The 19,016-nt window shown below is 53.2% G+C and overlaps 8 protein-coding genes across 8 annotated transcripts; 2 read left to right on the forward strand and 6 right to left on the reverse strand.

Moving 5' to 3' along the window:
* Positions 1–171: 171 nt before the first annotated feature.
* On the reverse strand, positions 172–3,003 carry N7459_005283 (anaphase promoting complex subunit 2; the record flags this gene model as incomplete). Its single annotated transcript, XM_056944467.1, has 2 exons — positions 172–2,463; positions 2,521–3,003. 2 exons carry the CDS (start codon positions 3,001–3,003, stop codon positions 172–174), a joined length of 2,775 nt encoding a protein of 924 aa, XP_056801350.1.
* Positions 3,004–3,560: 557 nt separating this feature from the next.
* N7459_005284 (V-type ATPase assembly factor PKR1) lies at positions 3,561–4,067 on the reverse strand (the record flags this gene model as incomplete). The annotated part of the gene is made up of 1 exon (XM_056944468.1): positions 3,561–4,067. One exon carries the CDS (start codon positions 4,065–4,067, stop codon positions 3,561–3,563), a length of 507 nt encoding a protein of 168 aa, XP_056801351.1.
* A 1,258-nt stretch (positions 4,068–5,325) lies between these two features.
* Positions 5,326–7,200, forward strand: N7459_005285 (sugar porter family MFS transporter; the record flags this gene model as incomplete). The annotated part of the gene is made up of 5 exons (XM_056944469.1): positions 5,326–5,848; positions 5,907–6,379; positions 6,439–6,784; positions 6,843–6,919; positions 6,976–7,200. 5 exons carry the CDS (start codon positions 5,326–5,328, stop codon positions 7,198–7,200), a joined length of 1,644 nt encoding a protein of 547 aa, XP_056801352.1.
* A 472-nt stretch (positions 7,201–7,672) lies between these two features.
* N7459_005286 (tyrosinase family protein) lies at positions 7,673–8,974 on the reverse strand (the record flags this gene model as incomplete). Its single annotated transcript, XM_056944470.1, has 5 exons — positions 7,673–7,911; positions 7,968–8,419; positions 8,496–8,581; positions 8,659–8,815; positions 8,877–8,974. 5 exons carry the CDS (start codon positions 8,972–8,974, stop codon positions 7,673–7,675), a joined length of 1,032 nt encoding a protein of 343 aa, XP_056801353.1.
* A 1,109-nt stretch (positions 8,975–10,083) lies between these two features.
* N7459_005287 (uncharacterized protein) lies at positions 10,084–11,422 on the forward strand (the record flags this gene model as incomplete). Its single annotated transcript, XM_056944471.1, has 5 exons — positions 10,084–10,304; positions 10,369–10,585; positions 10,636–10,801; positions 10,864–10,979; positions 11,069–11,422. The coding sequence occupies 5 exons, from the start codon at positions 10,084–10,086 to the stop codon at positions 11,420–11,422; spliced, it is 1,074 nt and encodes a 357-aa protein (XP_056801354.1).
* Positions 11,423–11,733: 311 nt separating this feature from the next.
* N7459_005288 (3-hydroxyacyl-CoA dehydrogenase family protein) lies at positions 11,734–12,867 on the reverse strand (the record flags this gene model as incomplete). Its single annotated transcript, XM_056944472.1, has 5 exons — positions 11,734–12,025; positions 12,073–12,284; positions 12,349–12,498; positions 12,545–12,739; positions 12,799–12,867. 5 exons carry the CDS (start codon positions 12,865–12,867, stop codon positions 11,734–11,736), a joined length of 918 nt encoding a protein of 305 aa, XP_056801355.1.
* Positions 12,868–13,602: 735 nt separating this feature from the next.
* On the reverse strand, positions 13,603–16,309 carry N7459_005289 (uncharacterized protein; the record flags this gene model as incomplete). Its single annotated transcript, XM_056944473.1, has 3 exons — positions 13,603–14,088; positions 14,151–15,905; positions 15,983–16,309. The coding sequence occupies 3 exons, from the start codon at positions 16,307–16,309 to the stop codon at positions 13,603–13,605; spliced, it is 2,568 nt and encodes an 855-aa protein (XP_056801356.1).
* A 425-nt stretch (positions 16,310–16,734) lies between these two features.
* Positions 16,735–18,924, reverse strand: N7459_005290 (glycoside hydrolase family 15 protein; the record flags this gene model as incomplete). Its single annotated transcript, XM_056944474.1, has 3 exons — positions 16,735–16,941; positions 17,027–17,091; positions 17,157–18,924. 3 exons carry the CDS (start codon positions 18,922–18,924, stop codon positions 16,735–16,737), a joined length of 2,040 nt encoding a protein of 679 aa, XP_056801357.1.
* Between the last annotated feature and the right edge of the window lie 92 nt (positions 18,925–19,016).

The following is a 19,016-nucleotide window of genomic DNA, read 5'->3' on the forward strand; positions in this document are numbered from 1 at the left end:
CAAGTAGTTTCGTAATAGCGACTGCCAAATGGTAAGTCATGGAGGAGTATTCAAGAAAAAGGGCAAAAAAGCATTATTCAAAATTTCATCATTCGTGTAGGGTATCTGAGGGTAGACTGCCATGCCACAACGCCAGAATCAATGCTTAACGGCCAATGCTGCCTGCCTCATCTAATGCACAAGCTTGTAATTGCCACCGCTTACGATCTGCAGTTTTCCTCGAGACACCATGCCCGCTAAGAAATCACGCAGCTCCTCGTTCTTAAAGGGGAACCCGCCGGGGACGACAAGCTTCAGCATCATGACGATACGCTGCAATGACATGTTGCCCTGGTTCGTGAGCATGCCCACGATAAACTGCCAGTACAGATTCATCTTCTCCAGGGCAGCAGCTTCGGCCGACTCCTTTGCTGCTGCCACTGCTGCGGCTTCTGCAGCTGCGGCAGCGTTAGCAGCGTCGCTAGCTTCGCCATTGTTTCCTTCTCCGCCGTCTGGGCCAGAGTCTCCTTCTGCGTCTTGTTGCTCTTCGTCGGCAGGGAGGTACTCGAGTACCTGGAAGGTGTCAGGCCGGACTTTGCGAAGGATGCGCATGCTCACCCAGAACAGACACGCGCTTCGGACGAGGAAGGAGGTCATTTGAAGTTGATCGGCGAGATCGGATATTGTCTTGGTCACGCTATCTTCCGAATCGGACTGGAAAGCATAAATGACGGTGGCTTGCCACGTCGTCACCTCATCGGCGAATGTGCGATCTCCGAGTTCGAGTTCGATGGATACCTGGCCAAGACCGTTGCGCCAGGTCAGCTTACGGGATTGTTTGAGAGTTTCAAAGCCCGCAGAGTATCGCTCTTGCAAGGCCGCGATCCTGTCCGGGACCTTGAACTGCTGGTCTTGAATCTCTGGCCAGAAGAAACGCGACAAAATCTTGGCGTGTAGCTCTGGCATTTCTGGGCGTTGGGGACGCTTGGAAGCTATGCGAGATGGCGGTTTGCCCAACCCTTGATCGTGGCGGACAGACGAATCCACGCGCCTGGAGTCGGAAATATCTTTGAGCATCACCTGGCACGCCTGCAGGGCCGAGTCGCCGAAGCGCACTTTAAGAAGCTCCAATACCGAAATCTCTTGGTCAAAGTTGTCACGTTTCTGAAGAAGACGATCACCAAGGAGAATTTGGAGCTCCTTGACAAAGGTCTCCTTCGAATCCAACAAACTGACCAGGCTGTCAATGACATCAAATCTCTTCGACTTTTGATAGTCAGGTGCCGCGTCAACTGGATCCGGCATCCAATTCATATCATCCCAGTCTAGCTCACAATGATAATTTTGCAGGGAAAGCTGGTGTGCCTTGACCAGTTCCGTCGCCAACTCCACCAGGGTGTCTCCGTTAGAAGGCAAGGCTGCTACAGTGGTTGGCTGTGGCTCAGCCAGCAAACTCCTGACAATCGCCTTGACGGTGTCATCACGCCCTCTCAAGTAGCGTCGAATTGGTCGAGCAATGCGATCAAGGAGAACGCCTGGCGGGTCCAGAACGTGAAAAGCTCGGATGATCGAGATGTATATTCGCAGGATTTCAACAGTGGAGGCCCCGGGATGAAGCAGCCGCTGGTGTAGGACCATAGGGAAGGAGTGTGTGACACAGCATCGTCCGGTGACAGATGCCGTGAATTCCCGCAGATCCTCGATTGCACCGTAGCTCATAGGCCAGTCAACGATCACATTGAAGAGTTCGCTGGTTCGCAAAAGCCCTAGCCGATAAAGACCGATACTCTGCCACTTTTCCACGAAGTTAACCTCTGGATCATGAGGGGCTTGATCTGGTAGAGGCGGGTCGATGATATCCAACACTCGAACTGCCAGACGGGCAAAGACATTCTCAATCCAGTGTCGTAAGTGTTGCGTAGCTGAAGTTGGCGATTCCCACTGGTCAGTGTATGCAGCACGAATAAACTTGGTAAACATCATGCTCATCACCACCGCAAACTCTTCCTGAGCCTTGTCACCGCCAAGTCCTACCAGTTGCAATCCCTTGAGCAGACTAAGAAGCCGATTGCGAGCCGCCGTAACGCTATTATCTTCGCCTTGGCCCATCATGCGTGTTTTTGCTTCTGGGCTCGCCTTTCTCCACGCCTTGTACGAAACTGAGTGTTCCCGATCCACCTCCATGCGATCCCGACTGGACTCCTCTGGGTTGCCATCTTGAATCAATGTATCGATGCCCAGGATGATTAAGACCTCCTGGGAAAGCTCATGGACAAGGAGGGTGGAGATCTGTGGCCACGGCAGGGAATATGCGACAACAGCGTGGAAATCTCGCTGCAGCCGAGCAAATAAGTGGTCTTGTTGGGGGGGAAATATGAACGGTAACAAATATTTATCAACAGGCGTGAGGTAGATCTGACGTGCTAGTTGCAAGCAGTCCACAATTCTCTGGAGCAGACCTTCTTTTTCGGATCTCTCCAGAAGCTATTGACCTGATTAGTATCCATTCAATGCATCAGAGCTTCCACGAGTCTGCCCTACCTGACGGAGCCCATTTCGAAGGTTGGTCAAGAAATGCCTCCGGATTTCGTCACCATACCACTCAACCAAGTCTTCCGGGAACCTCGAGTGCTGAGCCATAATAGAGAGGCATGAGAGCACATCGGGAGTCTCCTTGTTCAGAGCGCTCAGCGTATGCCAGTCCTCTGGGGCGTGACTTTCATCGGTCTGTCTGAGTTCGAAGATAGGCGTGAATCCGCGATCGGGAACGGCCAGGAAAGCGGTTATGGCAGGCCATGCTTGGTCCCAGGGTTCTTGCCAGTCATTTGTCGGTTGTTCGACAGGCGAGGCAAAGGAGCCAGTTTTAATTGTTGAAGAGGAGATGCTGGACTGGAACGAGGCGATTGGAGTCTTGTCATGATCCGAACTGGATGCGAGTGGTGGCCGAGCTTCGAGCGTCACGGGGGCAAAGACGGAGTTAAACACGCGTCGACGGGCCACATTGAGAGGGTCGGTAGAATCCATTGTGGATCAGGGTTATGAGACCATAATGGCCTCCAAATGCGATATCGAACGCGCTTGGCTTGCGGGTGTTGAGCTGGTGCGATTCGCGGAGGTTTGGATCTGGAGACTCACGAAGATGCGGCGCGTGGTCACGTGCTGGCGTTATTCTTGCTGGCGCTCCGGCTGATGTACATCATGGCAACCAGCTAGTGGATAGGTAAGAATGAAGATGAGGTTCCAAATGGAGATGTTTCCATGCTCATGGAGGTGATCTTTATCTACTATCATAGCTAGATGCTATTCGGAGTGTTCCCCGCGTTGAACTAAGGTAGCAGAAGAATGGCGGCCCAAAGCAGTAAGAGAAAAACAGCGCTGCAGCGACAAACTCGCAGCATGTGCAACAAGACAGCGTCAGACCAACGCCAAAAGAAAAATGGGGGGTATCGTGTCACCTAGAACATCGGGCCTGTAGAACACGTAGAGACGGACGCTATAAGAGGAACTCAGCCCACTCAGCGCCGCGAAAATGTTGTACTGTAGATCCCACAATGCACAAGATCAAGCAAGAGCGAATGTCGTCATGCCTGGTTGTCCTCCACCTTCTCCCATTCGCTGTCGGTGCTCCCATATCCTGAGCTATCGCCGCCAGTGCTAGCACGCTTCTTGGGGTCACGCTCGGTGGGCTGCAGTCTCGTCGATGTTGCGTGCCCGGTTGCGACGGCGGAGGACTTGGGACTGGTCTTCTTCCCAGCAAAGGCCTCAGTTTCCGTATCGCTGTTGGCACTGTCCACCACACCGGAATCCTTCTTCCTGTCGGACCCGGCTTCTGCCTTGGCCTGCTTCTTCTTCTCGGCCTGCTGCGCCTCCTGTGCGATCCGGACCTCCTGCGCGAACCAGTTGATGGAGTACCACAGTCCAGCACACAGCAGCGACAGCACGACAAAGTGGATGCTGTGTGTGAGAAGCAAGAGGGCGAAAAGCACGAGCTGGAGGGCCGCGAAGGTGACGTTGGTTGCGATCAATAGCGTCGGGGTGGGGCCCGGGGTAAAGATGCTGGACCACAACTCTTCCATGAAGGAAGCCATGGTTAGAGACGGGTTGCGTGTGTATGGGCAGCGTCCGGGGGGGTGAGGGTGAGGGAGTGACGTCGATCGGAAACTGGAATCCGCAACGGGGATTGAAGAGAGGACGGAGAGCGTGTTCCGGGAAGATAAGCAGTCTGCTCCACCAAGACGGCCCTTTCGTAGCGCCGACGCGGGACAATGACGACTCCAACGACTCGACCACGAGCGACGCACAGGAAGTCAGCGCCTAGACGTGGAGAATTCCGGACCTCATTAAAAAGACCGGGCCGCCCTGGGTGTCTACCCCATGGGGGACAGAAGCCGTCTTCTTCTCGCAGGCGCGGGATGCCGTCATTCTCGCATGCTCTGCCCAGCCCGAGTGAGCGGATATTTGAATATCCTCTCTGGATTTGCAGGGGATCAACTTCCAAGGACGGTGGTCATTCCCAACACGGGCTGGCCTGCAAGAGAGTTTCGGAGTGAAGCCGAGGGGGCAATGATGCGCAGGAGTGCAGGATGCGATGCCTTGCGTGGCCGAGAAGGTGGAGGAGCCACATTGGATATGGATAGATGCTCAGTTTTCATGGGGAGGATTCCACGATCTCGAGTGGTTTTCTGGGAAGTACACGAGAGCTACCATGGCTGGGGACTTGCTGAGCTATCTTCAATACTGTCATATAGATAGGATCTCCCTAGAATCCGACATCCATGGAGGGCTTGTACTAGTGTGTCTTCGACACCTGCAAGAGCTAAGAATACTCCACCCCCACGGAGACAAATGCATCCAGCAATGCCATGAAATGAGCGAGGGATCACCTCTGCTCGCCCCCCATTAGCCGTTCCCCAGAAATCCATTGTCCAATTGGTCCACACGTGATGACCGTCTCCCCCAGTCTTCTTTACCCCACGCTTTCAACCTTAGCGGCTGATCCTCTTCGTTTGCCCAATGCGGCCTTCGACTCTCACTCCCCAACCGTGAACACATTGCCGTCATGCCCCACGCCCTTCCCGACCTCGACCCGAGCCCCCCTGCAACCCGGATCGGCCTTTGGCCGTCTATCCAATCATGACATTTCCTTTTCGAAAACGCGCCGTATCTGGTACACCATGATGCTGCAGACCGAGAAGCCAAGGAGGAGAGAGGGGGTGTGCTGGGCCAGCGATATAAAGATGCCTTGGAAGTCGCATACTATGGATTGGATTAATTAGGAAATATTCTCCCCACGACTCTCATCACACGCGTCTTTTCTTTCTCCTCGACTACCTTCGCCTTGCAGGAATGGCAGACATGCCAAATCCCACCAAGGAGCTATCCCCGGATGACCACTCGCTGGAGGGCTTCTCGCACCATGCGGAGGATATCACCGCAGAGCGCGAGCCGTATGGCCCGCCGGGCCTGCGCGGCCTGGCGAGCAACCCGTTTGTGCTGATGTGTGCCGCCTGCTCGACGCTGGGTGGGTTGATCTTTGGCTATGATCAAGGGGTCGTTTCGGTGATCCTGGTGATGGACGCATTTTTGGCACAGTTCCCGCGGGTCGGAGGCTCGGGGGCTGGGTTCTGGAAAGGTCTTTTGACGGCCATGATAGAACTTGGCGCCCTTATCGGTGCGCTGAACCAGGGCTGGATTGCTGACCGCATCTCTCGTCGGTACTCCATTGTGGTCGCGGTCATCATCTTCACCATTGGCTCGATCCTGCAGACCGCCGCGGTCGACTATCCCATGTTGATCGTGGCTCGACTGATTGGCGGTGTGGGCATTGGCATGCTCTCGATGGTTGCACCACTGTACATCTCCGAGATCAGTAAGTGGCTGGGTTGATGCAGGGGGCAGACATGCAAGCTAATGACTTGCTTCGTTAGGTCCTCCGGAATGCCGGGGAACTCTACTCGTTCTCGAGGAGTGGTGTATCGTGCTGGGGATTGTGATTGCATACTGGATCACCTATGGCACGAGATACATGGCGGGTGAGTGGGCCTGGCGCCTCCCATTCCTTCTGCAGATGGTCCCTGGCTTCATTCTGGTGGCCGGTGTGACCATTCTGCCCTTCTCGCCTCGATGGCTGGCCTCAAAGGGCCGCTATGAAGAAGCTCTGCAGAGTCTTTCCAGGCTACGCAATCTGCCTGCATCCGATAGACGCATTCGTCAGGAGTACATGGATATCCAAGCGGAGGTGCGATTCCACCAAGAAATGAATGCAGAAAAACACCCGAACTTGCAAGGCGGCAGCACGATGGACTCCATACTCCTGGAACTGGCATCCTGGGCCGATTGCTTCAGGAAGGGCTGCTGGCGACGAACTCATATCGGGATCATGATCAGCTTCTTCCAGCAGGTGCGTATCTTGCTTTCTAGAAGCTGTCATGTTCATGACCAAGACTGATATCGATCCAGTTTGTGGGGATCAACGCCCTCATCTATTACTCTCCGAGCCTGTTTGCCACTATGGGCCTTGATTCAGACATGCAGCTTGTCATGTCCGGCGTACTCAACGTGTTACAACTGGTTGGGATTTGCACCTGTATCTTCACCATGGACACCGTCGGCCGCCGGAAACTGCTCCTGGGAGGATCCGTGCTGATGGCCATCTCGCACGTCATAATCGCGATCTTGGTTGGGCTATACAGCTCCAACTGGGAGGCCCACAAAGTCGAGGGGTGGGTGAGTGCGGCATTCTTGCTCTTCTACATGGTTGCCTTTGGTGGTTCCTGGGGCCCCATCCCCTGGGCCATGCCGTCGGGTATGTTTAGTCTCTTTTTCCATGACGCAGCAACAGCGAAGCTGACCCCAGTTTCTAGAAATTTTCCCGTCCTCTCTTCGCGCCAAGGGTGTCGCTCTGTCGACGTGCTCCAATTGGCTCAATAACTTCATTATTGTAAGTCTCACCGGGCGCACCAATTGACCCAAAGCAGCGCACTGATTCATGTTCAGGGTCTCATCACCCCGCCCCTCGTCCAGGATACTGGCTACGGCGCATATGTCTTTTTTGCGGTCTTCTGCGTGCTCGCCGGAGTCTGGACCTATTTCTTCGTGCCAGAGACCAAGGGCCGGACCCTGGAGCAGATGGACCACGTCTTCAAGGACAACTCTAATGAGCATGAGCGGGCGCGGAGACGGGCTATCGAGGCGGACCTGGTGAACTCGGAGCTTGTATGATTCTGTATTCTTTCGCGTTGGGCATAGCGTGTGGGTTTATCTCTGTATACTTGGTCGTACAGTATCGATACGAATCATGAGTGGAACTATGTGAGAGCTTGCTCTACGTAGATAATATAATATTGCGCGAATGGCTGATATGAGATATGATACCGTAGACTGTAATGGATGCCTCATGTACAGAATGAACTGCCTATGACTATCTCCGGAAGAGCATGGAGGAGCTTGATAACTGCGCAAAAGTGGGCTGCCATGCCAACCCAAGATACATAACATACCGAGCGCTTGTAAGAGGCGTATCTATTGGGCTCTCGACGCATGCCGAACTAGTCAAGACAGCCCTAATTATCAAGAAACGAAATAGGCTATCTACCAATTTCCGAGATGCGAAACCTACACGAGATAAAGCTCGACTATAGCCACCCGCAAGTGAAAAAGGACGAAGAGAGATGAGTCCGGGCAGTCGAGGAGCTTACTCTCCATTGTACCCATAACACAAGGTGCCGCCCTGGGGATTCAGCAGCTGCTCCAGCGTCACATTGGGAGCGAGTTTGCCAATGTTCACCTTGAAGCCCAGGGTGACGTTCTTCCCCCCGTAGTCAAACGGCTTGATGGGACCGCCAACCTGGTGGAAGCGAGTGGGAAGATTCTTTTTCTGCCATTGCCAGAAGATATGGTCCAGGTTGCAGTGGTGCATGAAAAAGAGAGGGTCTACGTCATATCGCGTTAGCTCCAGATCGATGACGAGTCAGTGCCGGGAGACATACCACCAGGACTCAGAGCCGAGTTCCCCAGAGTTCCAAGGACACCCCCGACGCCAAAGTGGCCGCTGCCGTGAATGTTGGGCTGGGAGAAGTTGGGGATGTTCTCGATCGCACGAGCGAAGGTGGTGTAGTCGGGCTGGCTTTGAACGTGGTCGACCAAGCTCTGCCGACCAAAGTAGTTCATGATCCAGGGGATGTAGTCCCGGCGCAGGCAGTCGGGCTTTCCCTTCGGATGGCCGACGTTGAGGGAGAACTCGCCCTGGCGGAATGGGCCATCCTGGACACATCCTCCGCCAGTGCGACCAGTGAGGTTGAATGGGTTCTGGGCCGGAGTCGCAGGGAGGAAGGGCTTGCCGTTGCCTCCAAAGCCATAGTCACTGTCAAACACCGCCGTCTCAAACACCTTCATGGAGGAATTGTCGGTCGACGAGGTATCCAGCGCCCAGTTCCAGTACCTGCCATCGGAAGGTCGTTACTATCGGATGCTTGATACCATTCATCATCGCCAGCAGAAGCATCTGATACACTTACGGCTGGGCACCCTGATATCCACAGGCATCTCTCAAGTATTTCTCATAGGTGGCGGTGAAATACCGGTGCCAGAGGATGAAGTGGCCCTGATCGACGATGATCAGCACAATCCTCGAGATCCTCGAGGGGCTAAGCAATGGGCCAAGCGATCGGAAGAACTTACCACCCAGTGGATTGCTGGGGTCTGCTGGGAATGCGTCGCCTGGAAACTCTGGTAGAGATTGGTCGCGTTCTCGAGGCCGCCAGTGATGTCGGGCTTCGAAGCCAAGCAACGGACGGCATTCAAGTAGTCCGCACGCTCCGGCTTGGTCAATTGTCGCCTTGGAGGTCAGTACAGGGTCAACGCAGCAATAGTGGAAGTCACCAGGGAAGCAAATCTACCATTCTTTGCGCTGGGGAGGATCCTTGCATTGTGCAGCAAGGCTGTCTCCAGCCAGAAGCAGCAATCCGAGGGATAAAAACAGCTTGGCAACATGCATGCTGGAAACCAAAACCCACACTCGAAAAGTCAGTTTGGGGGGGGGGGGAAGGCGAGAGCAGTTCCTTTATGAGGGACTACTTAGGGCAAATACTGGACTATGACTTGTTCGGTAGTTGGGAGCGATGCCCTAACATGTCGGCTCGGGCGAGGACTCGACGCGAGTCAAGGACCAAGGGTGATCCATCCAAGATCCCTGTTTATTATAGTGGAGCATGAAAAGCGCAGATGGGCTCTGGCTCTGTCCAATGAGACCGATTTATGCATGCAAGTTTACGTTGGCCCGCGTTGGGACGTGTGGCTTCTCTCGTCGCTTCGCTGATCTTCACAGATCGTGGAGTCATGCTTGGACTTGCGACGAAATCAGTCAACGCAATAAATGCAATTGTTTGGGCTTCGACAAGGTCGTTGACCAAGGTCGTGAGAAATCCCAAAGTGGCAAGTGGTGAGAGGCATCTATAAACTTCAGGATCGAGACCCCTCTCCGAATGTAACATCCAACTCACGCTCTTCAAAATATCATCAATCGAGAGACTCTGGTACTGGCCCCTGCCAAGACGCTAGAATCGCAGGGTTCAGCGTGAAGCCAATAAAAGATCGGTGATCCTCGCTCTCCTTCTTCCCCCGGAATAGTGCCCGCTCGCATTCGTGGGGCTCAGCTGCGCCCAGAAAAGGCTGGACTCCATCTGTGGGATGGATTGGATGCGTAAACCCTTCTCCGGTGGAGTTGCGAGATGCACAGCCGAAATAGCCAGTTCAAGGCTGGGATTCTTCGAGAAGGACCCTGAGTCGGCTCCATATCGACTGTGCCCTTCTGGCCACTACCCGCAATTCCCGAATCCTGGTCCAGACTGGTGAGATCTGAATGGCGTACCAGACTTGGACCCTGGCCATCCTGAAACCCAGTCTCGACTCCTCTCTGGGAGCTGCTCCTTCGAACTGGAGTCCCTCGCAATTTGACTTCGAGTCCTTCGGCCCGTGTGTGTCTGGATGAGATGGAGCCGGCGGAATCCGAGATTATAAACAAAGCACCGGGCAGAGCCTCCTTGATGCCCTCGAGACCAGCACAACCTCGACGGCCGTGCACTGAGATCCATCAGGTCCTCCATTATGGCCTACATCTCAGGGAGTGATGGCTCCCGGCAGCCCGCATTTCTAACGGCAATGCCTTTGTTGCTGCTGCTTTCCTGCCTCAGCGTCGGCTTTCGGATTTATTGTCGCGTCTACGTGGTGCATAAGATCGGTCTCGATGACTACCTGATCCTGAGCGGGCTGGTCGTGACCATCGCCATGGGAATCATGAATGGATTCCATGTCAGTTTCGGAACAGGGTCAGTCATTTCCCCTTGGAGACCACGGACTATCTACGAGGCTGGATTGCTCACCCTCTTTCAGTCGACACATGGCAGACTTGCCCCTAGAGAAAATCCTGATTCCAACCCTCAAGCACTGGTATGTCTACCAGCTGGTCTATCCCCTCGCGATTGGACTGGTCAAGTTCAGCATCTTGACGCAATATTATCGCATCTTTGCCGTCGACCGATTCCGCATTGGAGTCATTGCAGTGGGTATCTTTGTGTTTATCTATACCATCACTGTGATCTTTGTCAATGTCAGTCACCCATCACGGTTTCTCCTCTGGCTACGTATTAATCGGCACAGGCCTTCGAATGCCACAGCAAGCCCTGGAGAGCGTGGTCTCCGTCTTTCCCAGAAGGCTGTAACAATCTGGGCGCGGTGTACTTCTCCACGGCAGGAATCAATATCGCGACCGATTTGGTCATCCTGGTGATGCCCATTCCACTCTTAATGCATCTAAACCTGCACCGTCGAAAGAAATGCACGACTCATCTCCCCACGGTCGACACGAACATCGCTAATTCTTCTTAGATGCCCTCGTTGCCATTTTTCTGACGGGAACGTTTGCCTCGGCCGCCTCGATTGCTCGCCTGAATGCATTGTACATCTACAATAATACCAAAGATGTGCCATACGACGCTATCCGGGTAAGTCCTTCTTTCCACTCGTCCCAATGCAAGCCCTCTTCTTCCACATACTCATCGCGGCTCTTGAGCAGATCCTTCTTTGGTCCCAGATTGAAGTCAACGTCGCCATCATATCAGCATCTGCACCGTCCCTCCGTCCGTTGTTCGCGTCCGTCTTCAAGAGTTCATCATACGACAATTATCGCAGCCCCTCGAATAATCCATATGGAGGATATGAGCGGTATGGGACCGGGAGGTCAAATCGACAGCGGAGCTTGCGACCGTCGACAACTGGGGCAATTGAGCTCAGCTCTCGCGATGAAGAACAGCATGGGAACTCGGTTGATATCTCGAGCTCGCGCGCTCCGAACGGTCCCAATGAGAGTCAAGACAGGATATTGGAGCCGAACGCGAATATCACGAAGACCGTTGTGATTGAGATGAAGAGCGAGCAACGGCAGTGACGACAGTGGGAGACAGTCACTAAAATGAAGTATGTAAAGCATAATGAATAATCAATCCTAGCACCAGGTCTGGGTCCAAGGGGACTTATGATCTCATCTCTGGAACCTCACTCAATGAGACGAAAAGCTGAATTTCATGCCTCTGCATCGAGAACACCCAGGGCATCACAGACCCGGAATCTCGTCTTATGGCAAATTAACTACGCGAGGACGGAGAGTTCCTGTCAGGCACTATGAATTATCTTGACCATCTAGTGAATTCGGTCCGTCGAATGACCTCAGGTTGTTACCCCCAACGCGAACCCACCCTATCAACCAGACTTACTCTTGTACTCGAAAAAGCCGGAGCCAGTTTTGACTCCTAACTTGCCCTGATCAATCATTGTCTCCAGGAACTGCCGTGGCTCTTCAGGAAGACCCGGTCGAATCTCTGCGTAGTGTTGCTCAATATCTAACACCACATCCAGCCCAACGGTATCCATGAGCTCACACGGACCCTTGGGTGTTTTGAGAACCGCCTTGAAGCACCCATCGATCTCTTCCGGCGTTGCAACACCTTCCGATAGTGCGAGCAGTGTTTCACGCTTGATTGCGGCCCAGATTCTTCTCTACTTAGCCCCGAGACTAGCATCGGAGCGGGGTTGCCATACCTGTTGTAGATGTAGCCGGTTGATGATTTCCGCACATGGAAAGGCTCGAAGCCATGTATGCGAGTCTCCGTCTTCAGGAGAGAAATGATGGCAGGTCTAGTCTCGCCAGAGCCCATGATCTCCACGGCTATGTCGGTGTGAGCACGTCCGCCCCCAACGTAGACATCTTGTCCGAAATCCGGGGTCATTACCTGAAGTCTCCGGCGGCCAATCTGTGAATTGTTAGATCATTCCCAGCAGTCCAGTCAACGGTGACATACAGGAATGCAAGCTGACGAAACGGTCGGCGGTTCTGGTTTGCAGTCCTGCCAGAATCTCGGTGATAGTATAGCTACTGGAATTGGAGGCCACGATTGTCTGCGCCTCCGCGAGGCTATCCAGCTCTTGGATGACAGATCGCTTGAGATCCAGCGACTCGGGCACACACTGGCTCTGGATCAGTCGATTGCCCTGGATGAAAGCCACCACTAACCTCAATTGCAAGCCATGAGTTCAGCACGGCATTCTTGAGCTCATCTGCAGACCCGCGGACCACAGATCCACTCTTCTCGGTCACGCCGTAGCTGACGCTTTCCCGGCTTCGCAGCTTTTGAATCTCCTTCCACGACCGCTCAAGCTGTTTCTCGTTTCTGTCGATGAGATACACAGGCCGCCCACAGCGAGACCACTGCCAACTCTTAGAAAAAATATAGGTATGGTCATTCCCTTGGGGGTGGGGATGCGTACCATGTACGCCAGCCGTGTACCCTGAGTCCCAGCACCCAGGAGGGTGACGGCTTTCTGAAGTTGTGCCATAACTCGCGATTAGTGTCTAGTGGTAGAAAAGGTCGCTGGATGACGCGAGCTGACTTTCATTAGTCGAGTGTGGTCCCTGAAATGCGCATTCGCTTGCGGAGGTGAACACGGAGTCGCGCTCGATTGTGATTATGCTTTGACCTCGGGCACGGCCATCTGGCATCACCATGACAGACTTGGCTTGTAATCTTTCACTGTTCCAGTACTCCGCCTTACTTGTACCTATTTAAGCCCTTTTGCCGCGGTTAATGATATCTCCCATCCGCTGTGGGAAGATGACAGCGGATAAGCTATCCTCGTGGTCTTGGATTGGATGTAGGTAAATTGCAACTGATGGTTGCTTCCCATCTCTTCTCATTGTGAATCCATATTAATAAAGGCACCCATTCTATTGAGCCGGCAAGGCTCCTCAATTTACAGTTGGTGACCAGACTAGAACAGAGTCTGTTGGCTAACTTACCGCTTGCGCGAGCTACCCGGCTGGATAGGCAGCGCCATGACAGCGCACGTCTTGCTGAGGAAATTTGGAACGGGTGAACCGAGGCAATCAATCTACCGCTTATAGTCGGGAAGGCACGTTGGGTTCAACAATTGATGATGCTCCTAGTTAATGACCATGTGGTATCTCAAGCAAGAATGGAAAGACTGGAAGCCGCCTCCAAACTCCGCAAATGGATTTCCGACGCCGGGAAATGTGGTAAAGAGAAAAAAAAAGACGGCAAACGCATGCCTTGATCAAATCACACCGTGGCGCGCCTTAAAAATGGATATCTTGTCATCGTAAAAGAGAATCTCCTGGAGTCGAAAATGAAGGCGGAGCGTGCTGTTTTCATCGGGCTCGGTCTCATAGTCATCGGAAAGGTCGCTGGAGAGAGGGTCTGGGTCATTGAAAACGGCCTCTAAAGGTCCGTCATCCTCTTCAGATAGCTCCAAGGGCTCCTCGTCAAATGCTGAAAGACCATCATCGCCGTTCTGAAGGGCTTGTCCAACGGATTGGTTCTCGTCAAATTCCGAGTCGCTTCCATTGGGATCCCCTTCGAGGATCTGGTAACATTTCGTCTGCAGCCCGAGGTAGGTAATCCGGAGCTCTGGGCGGATGCTCACGATGTCCAGAACTTGCAAGGCAAGCTCCCTCAGATCACGGTGTACAGAATGGCTGATGTGTGGCAGATATAATGCACGAAGCTGGGGCATGTTCGGGAGTCTTTGGAGGAAATAATGCTGGGAATGCAATGTTAGCTCAGGTGTCTGATTGAGAAAATCACCAGAAGACAATAACTTACCCAGTCTCGATAATGCATTGCCATTCCTAACTCCCTCAACTGCGGCATTCGCCCACTCGTCACAAACGAGATCATTTCGTGATTGAACATCCACTTGTGCCAGCGCGTGCCCAAATTGTCTGCACTACCATGTCGCTCAGATGCATCGATCAATACCTTCCTCAAACTCAGACGATGTTTTCGGAGAATATATTTGTGGATAGCATCGATCTGAACAGTGGAATCATGAGCCGGTGCTTCATGCAAGTAGACACTCTCGAGGGTATTGGGAGCCAGGGCATCTTTGATGAAATGCATCAAGTACGGGGAAACGGTGTTTGTTCGCAGATGTTTGAGATTGAGCGAGTAGTCAGCGGTAGTCAAGCTTGAACGACGGCGTTCTCCTTGTTGCGGTCGTCTATGAGGAGTCGGTGGCGGTGCATACTTCCGACGAAGGGCTCTCCAGAGGTGCTCGTGATCCTCGCATCGCATAAGAGTAAGAGTTGTCAGACGTGTCCAGTCTAGTGTTGGCAAAAGATTCGGTACAGAGAGAGGGACACGTTCCAGCTCAAGAACTTCCAGACTGAGCTTATCAAAGCTGGGAATGCCATAAACAGACGGGCAGGGTTTCGAAGCAGGTTGATTGAAGCGCGCCGGTGGGATTACTATGTTGTCTTTGTTGTTTTCCAGGGGCCGCTGGTCAATCTTTAGTAGAGAACTTGCTTCCTCTCCAGTCTCTGTATCCTTAACCTTAGTAGCATTATCACCAGAAGCTGTGTCAGTCGAAGGTTCCGAAGGTATTGACGAGTTCGTGGCCGAGGATAGTGGAACGGGGTCTTCCTGTGGGACCTCCGGAGCACATTTGGAGAGTATGCTAAGCACTCCCCCAACCCTCGGCCAGCTTGATGGGGAGTCAATTGGAGTGTCAGACTCTTTCGCACAGATCAGCCAATTGGACAGGTAGGCTTTCAAGGCAATCCCGATCCGGAGTTCGACCAAGCGATGTCGCGAGCGTTCGATGAGCACGGCTAATTCCTCCACATACGCTGGCTCGTCGATATCAAGAACCGCGATGCTTTTAAGTGGTGGCAGTACAGAAAGTGAAGGGTGTTCCACGTGCTTGTACTTCTGGAGCAGACGGCTCGAGGATATGGCGGGTGCGACAGAGACACGCAGAACGTTCTCCGAGTTGTCGTGCCAGCGCACCCAGATGCGCTCCAGACGGCACCGGTGATCCGGGCGATCTGCTAGCGAAGCAAGTGCAAGCCAGATCTCACGAACCACTCCGGTTGGCATATCCCAAATAAACGCCTCGAGGTTGATCATCCGCGCCACGGCCAAGGCCACCAGCGTCCCCAGCATTTTTCCAACCTCTCTGTTCACAGAATATTCTTGCACCCAGCTTAACGGGCCATTCCCAATTGAGAATGTCCGTGTATACTGAGCATAACTATTGCCTCGTCGCGGCTGAAGGCTCATGCCGGTAGTTTGCGACGGCATGGCTGGGTGTAGACCCCGGTTGTTGCAGCCACAGTGTGAGCAGGATCTCGAATTTTGGTCGAATACGAGAAGAGGAAGCTTGTGGAACACATCCTCTCCCATGACTAGGGTTGACAAGCCGTAGGACAAAGCATCCACCCCCGTGTAGTCATCTGCCGTTGGGTTTAGCGACTCCGGCCAGACGATGTCGAAACGAGAGTACATGTGAGGTATGGTCAATCCATGCAGGGAGGAGCATGTCAAGGCCAGCGAGGTAAGGTCATTCGTATGCGTGACCTATAAATCATCATTTGTCAATAATCATGTTGGCCTCGAAATGGGTCCTGGTTCAAATATGCGTTGGGGAAACACACCTCCTTAACAATTTCCTTGAGAATGTCTAACGGTAGATCAAGTAGCTGTAGTGGTTTCCTCTCAGACTTCTCATTTGATGCGGTGTAAATTGAACCCCCAGTTCCGGGCGTTGATGCCTGAGTTCGAGTTGTACATTGCTCGGAGTTCTGGCTCGAGTCAGCTTTGTCAAGATGGAGGTTCCCCAATGCAGATGCAAGGTGCAATTTGGACAGGGCATCATGCTCCACCGAGGCGGTGCTTTGGCTGGAGACGAAATCCTCCTCGTCTGACGATAACGCAAGATCGGAGCCTGGCCGATCAGCCCAATCGGAGCTGGCGTCCGCCATGAGGACGGGAGGACTCCTAGAGGGGGGACACAGTAGTGGGGCAAGTGGGTGCAGAGAGGATCATAGCCAGGGTCTCAAGGTGACAACGGGTGATCGTGCAGAAGAGGAGAGGAAGGGGTCTGGGGAAGTGATAAACTAGTGGAGTGAAGCGGCGGCGGATCGCCCCGACGCGGATCAACAGGCGGGGTTAGGTAAGCGCCACCAAATCCTCCCCAGGTCGCTGGGGGCTTCAGGACTGCAGGTGGTGCCCTACTACAAATTACAATCTCCATCTCATTGACAGGCCTGAGAAGAAAATAAATGTGAAGACATGCATATTAAAAAGATCACATTGAATTTTCTATTAAGATGAAACCAATTTGCATCAAATAATTTTGGTCGTGAGCGATGCTCACATCAAACTACCTCTAACAGCCTCTCAATTTTCATTCACGGCCAAGCCTCTCCAAGTTGATCGCGGCACTGATACAGGCAAGGTGACTAAAAGCCTGAGGTGTGTTGCCCATCTGTTCACCAGAAATGGCCACTTCTTCAGAGAACATGCCCAAGTGGTTCGAGTATGACAGGATATTGTCAAAGTGTGAGAGGGCAAGTTTCCACAGGTTGGGGATTGGGACATCATATGCGGCCGCCTAATACCCAAAAACCACGGGAAAAAATCCATGTTAGTCACTTATTTGAAACTGCTGTGAGTTTCACTGCAGAGGGAACACCTACACGAGCCATTGCCTCGACCAGCCAGAAGGTAACCATGATAAAGGCACCCTCACCCCCGCCCACACCTGTGAAACACGAGTATCAGTAATGAGCCGAAGGGGGTGTAGTGGCCCACGTCCAAAGCACGTACCGTCGTTCGCTTTGATATGATCGTATCGAAACACCAGTTTGGCGCTAGACAGGCCCTCTTTTTCGGGGCTCAGCAAGATCCGCTTCAGTGTGCTGATAAAGCGTGGGTCATTGGGTGCAACGAAGAAGACCAGAGGCGCGATCAAGATTGATGCATCCAAAACTTCTCGACTCTCGTAGCTTTGACAGAAATGACCACGTTCAGTATTGAAACCTTTGTCCATGATCTCGTCATAGAGCTCGTCACGAACTTGGATCCAGCGGAATCGATCGGGACACGGCAGACTGGCCCGTTTCTCGGCGAGGCGAAGGCCGCGATCCAGAGCCACCCACAGCATGACTTTAGAGTAGATAAAGTTCTGGATCTGACCTCGGGATTCCCAGACAGACATGTCTTTCTGGTGCCGCACCCCAATGACATAATTCACCATGCGTCGAATGGCAGACCACTGGTCGTAGGTGATAGGGTTTCCATGCTTGTTGTACAGGTAGATGCTGTCCAGGAGCTCCCCGTAAATGTCGAGCTGGGTGTGAAAGACAGCAGCGTTACCAATGCGAACCGGCTTGCTACCCTTGTACCCATCGAGATGATCTAGTTCAACTTCGGGAATGTCATACTCGCCACGAATGGTGAACATGAGCGGCAGGAAGGGCCGCTTGCTTTCGGGCTCAATATCCTGGGCCGCATGCGGGAGGATACGGTCAAATATAAAGTTCACGTACGCTTCTGCTTCCCGGTTGTATCCCATCTTGAGGAAGACATATAGGGTGAAGGCCGTGTCTCGTACCCAAGAGTACCGGTAATCCCAATTGCGGGAGCCGCCGACGTTCTCCGGAAGAGAGAAGGTAGGTGATGCGATAATGGCCCCCGTTGGCTTGTACGTCAGGAGCTTCAGGATCAGAAGGCTGCGCTCGACGGTTTCTCGATAATGACCTCGGAACTTGCATTTACGGGTCCAATCGGTCCAGTAGTCGGAGGTTTCCTCTTCCATCTTTCCCAGGTAGGCTGCTATTGTTGCGGAGCTGGGAACGGTCTTCTCGGGACTATGCAGCACAAAGTGCACCGTCTGTCCCTCAGACAGGCGAAGCCATGCCACCAGCCCCCGGCCCTTCAAACCTTGCCGCTCCTCCATAGCCAGTTCTGCTTGGGGGTATCCAAGCTTGTCAGGCTCCCGAGAGTCAGCAAAGATCTCCAACTGCAATCGCTCTGTCGGGCTCTCGAAATGGATGGTCTGGAGTCGGTGCTTCCACAAGTCGTTCTCCAGCTTCGAGCGCGCCGTGTGAGAGTCCCGTGCATAGTTGAAGGCGGGAAACAACTCCACCTGCAATTCCATTGAACCACGGCTGCACTCCAGTTTTCTAATCAAGCCCGAGTGTTGCAATCCTGACTTGAAGCGATTGGCACCAAGATCGTTGCATGGGCAATAGCCCGATAGGAGCCGACCTGCCTGGGCGCTCTTCTTCGGGGTGACCGGAAAGTAATCCAGCATCGTCACGACACCGTCTTCGTTGGTCCAACGTGTCTCAAGCAAGTTTGAGTACGGCAGATATCTTTGCTTGCTGTGAGCGTCGAGCACCGTCTTATACGGCTTCACGGACCAGAAGCCTCCTTTCTTATCGTCCAGGAGGCGACAGAACACGGAAGGTGAGTCGAATACAGGCCAGCACATGTAATCTAAGCTGCCCGCCTTGCTCACAAGTGCACAGGTGTGCATGTCGCCAATCAGGCCATAGTCCTCGATGGCATTGTAGGCGGCGTTTTCGGTCATGGTGTTGACGGTGATAGTCGATCTGCAGAGTTGAATGCCAAATCACAATGTGGATGAGGTTCCAGGAGATGGAAATTGATGCCGACAAACTC

Source organism: Penicillium hispanicum (assembly GCF_028827665.1).
Source record: "Penicillium hispanicum strain IBT 35686 chromosome Unknown utg000004l_segment0_segment0, whole genome shotgun sequence".
NCBI classification, from domain to species: domain Eukaryota; kingdom Fungi; phylum Ascomycota; class Eurotiomycetes; order Eurotiales; family Aspergillaceae; genus Penicillium; species Penicillium hispanicum.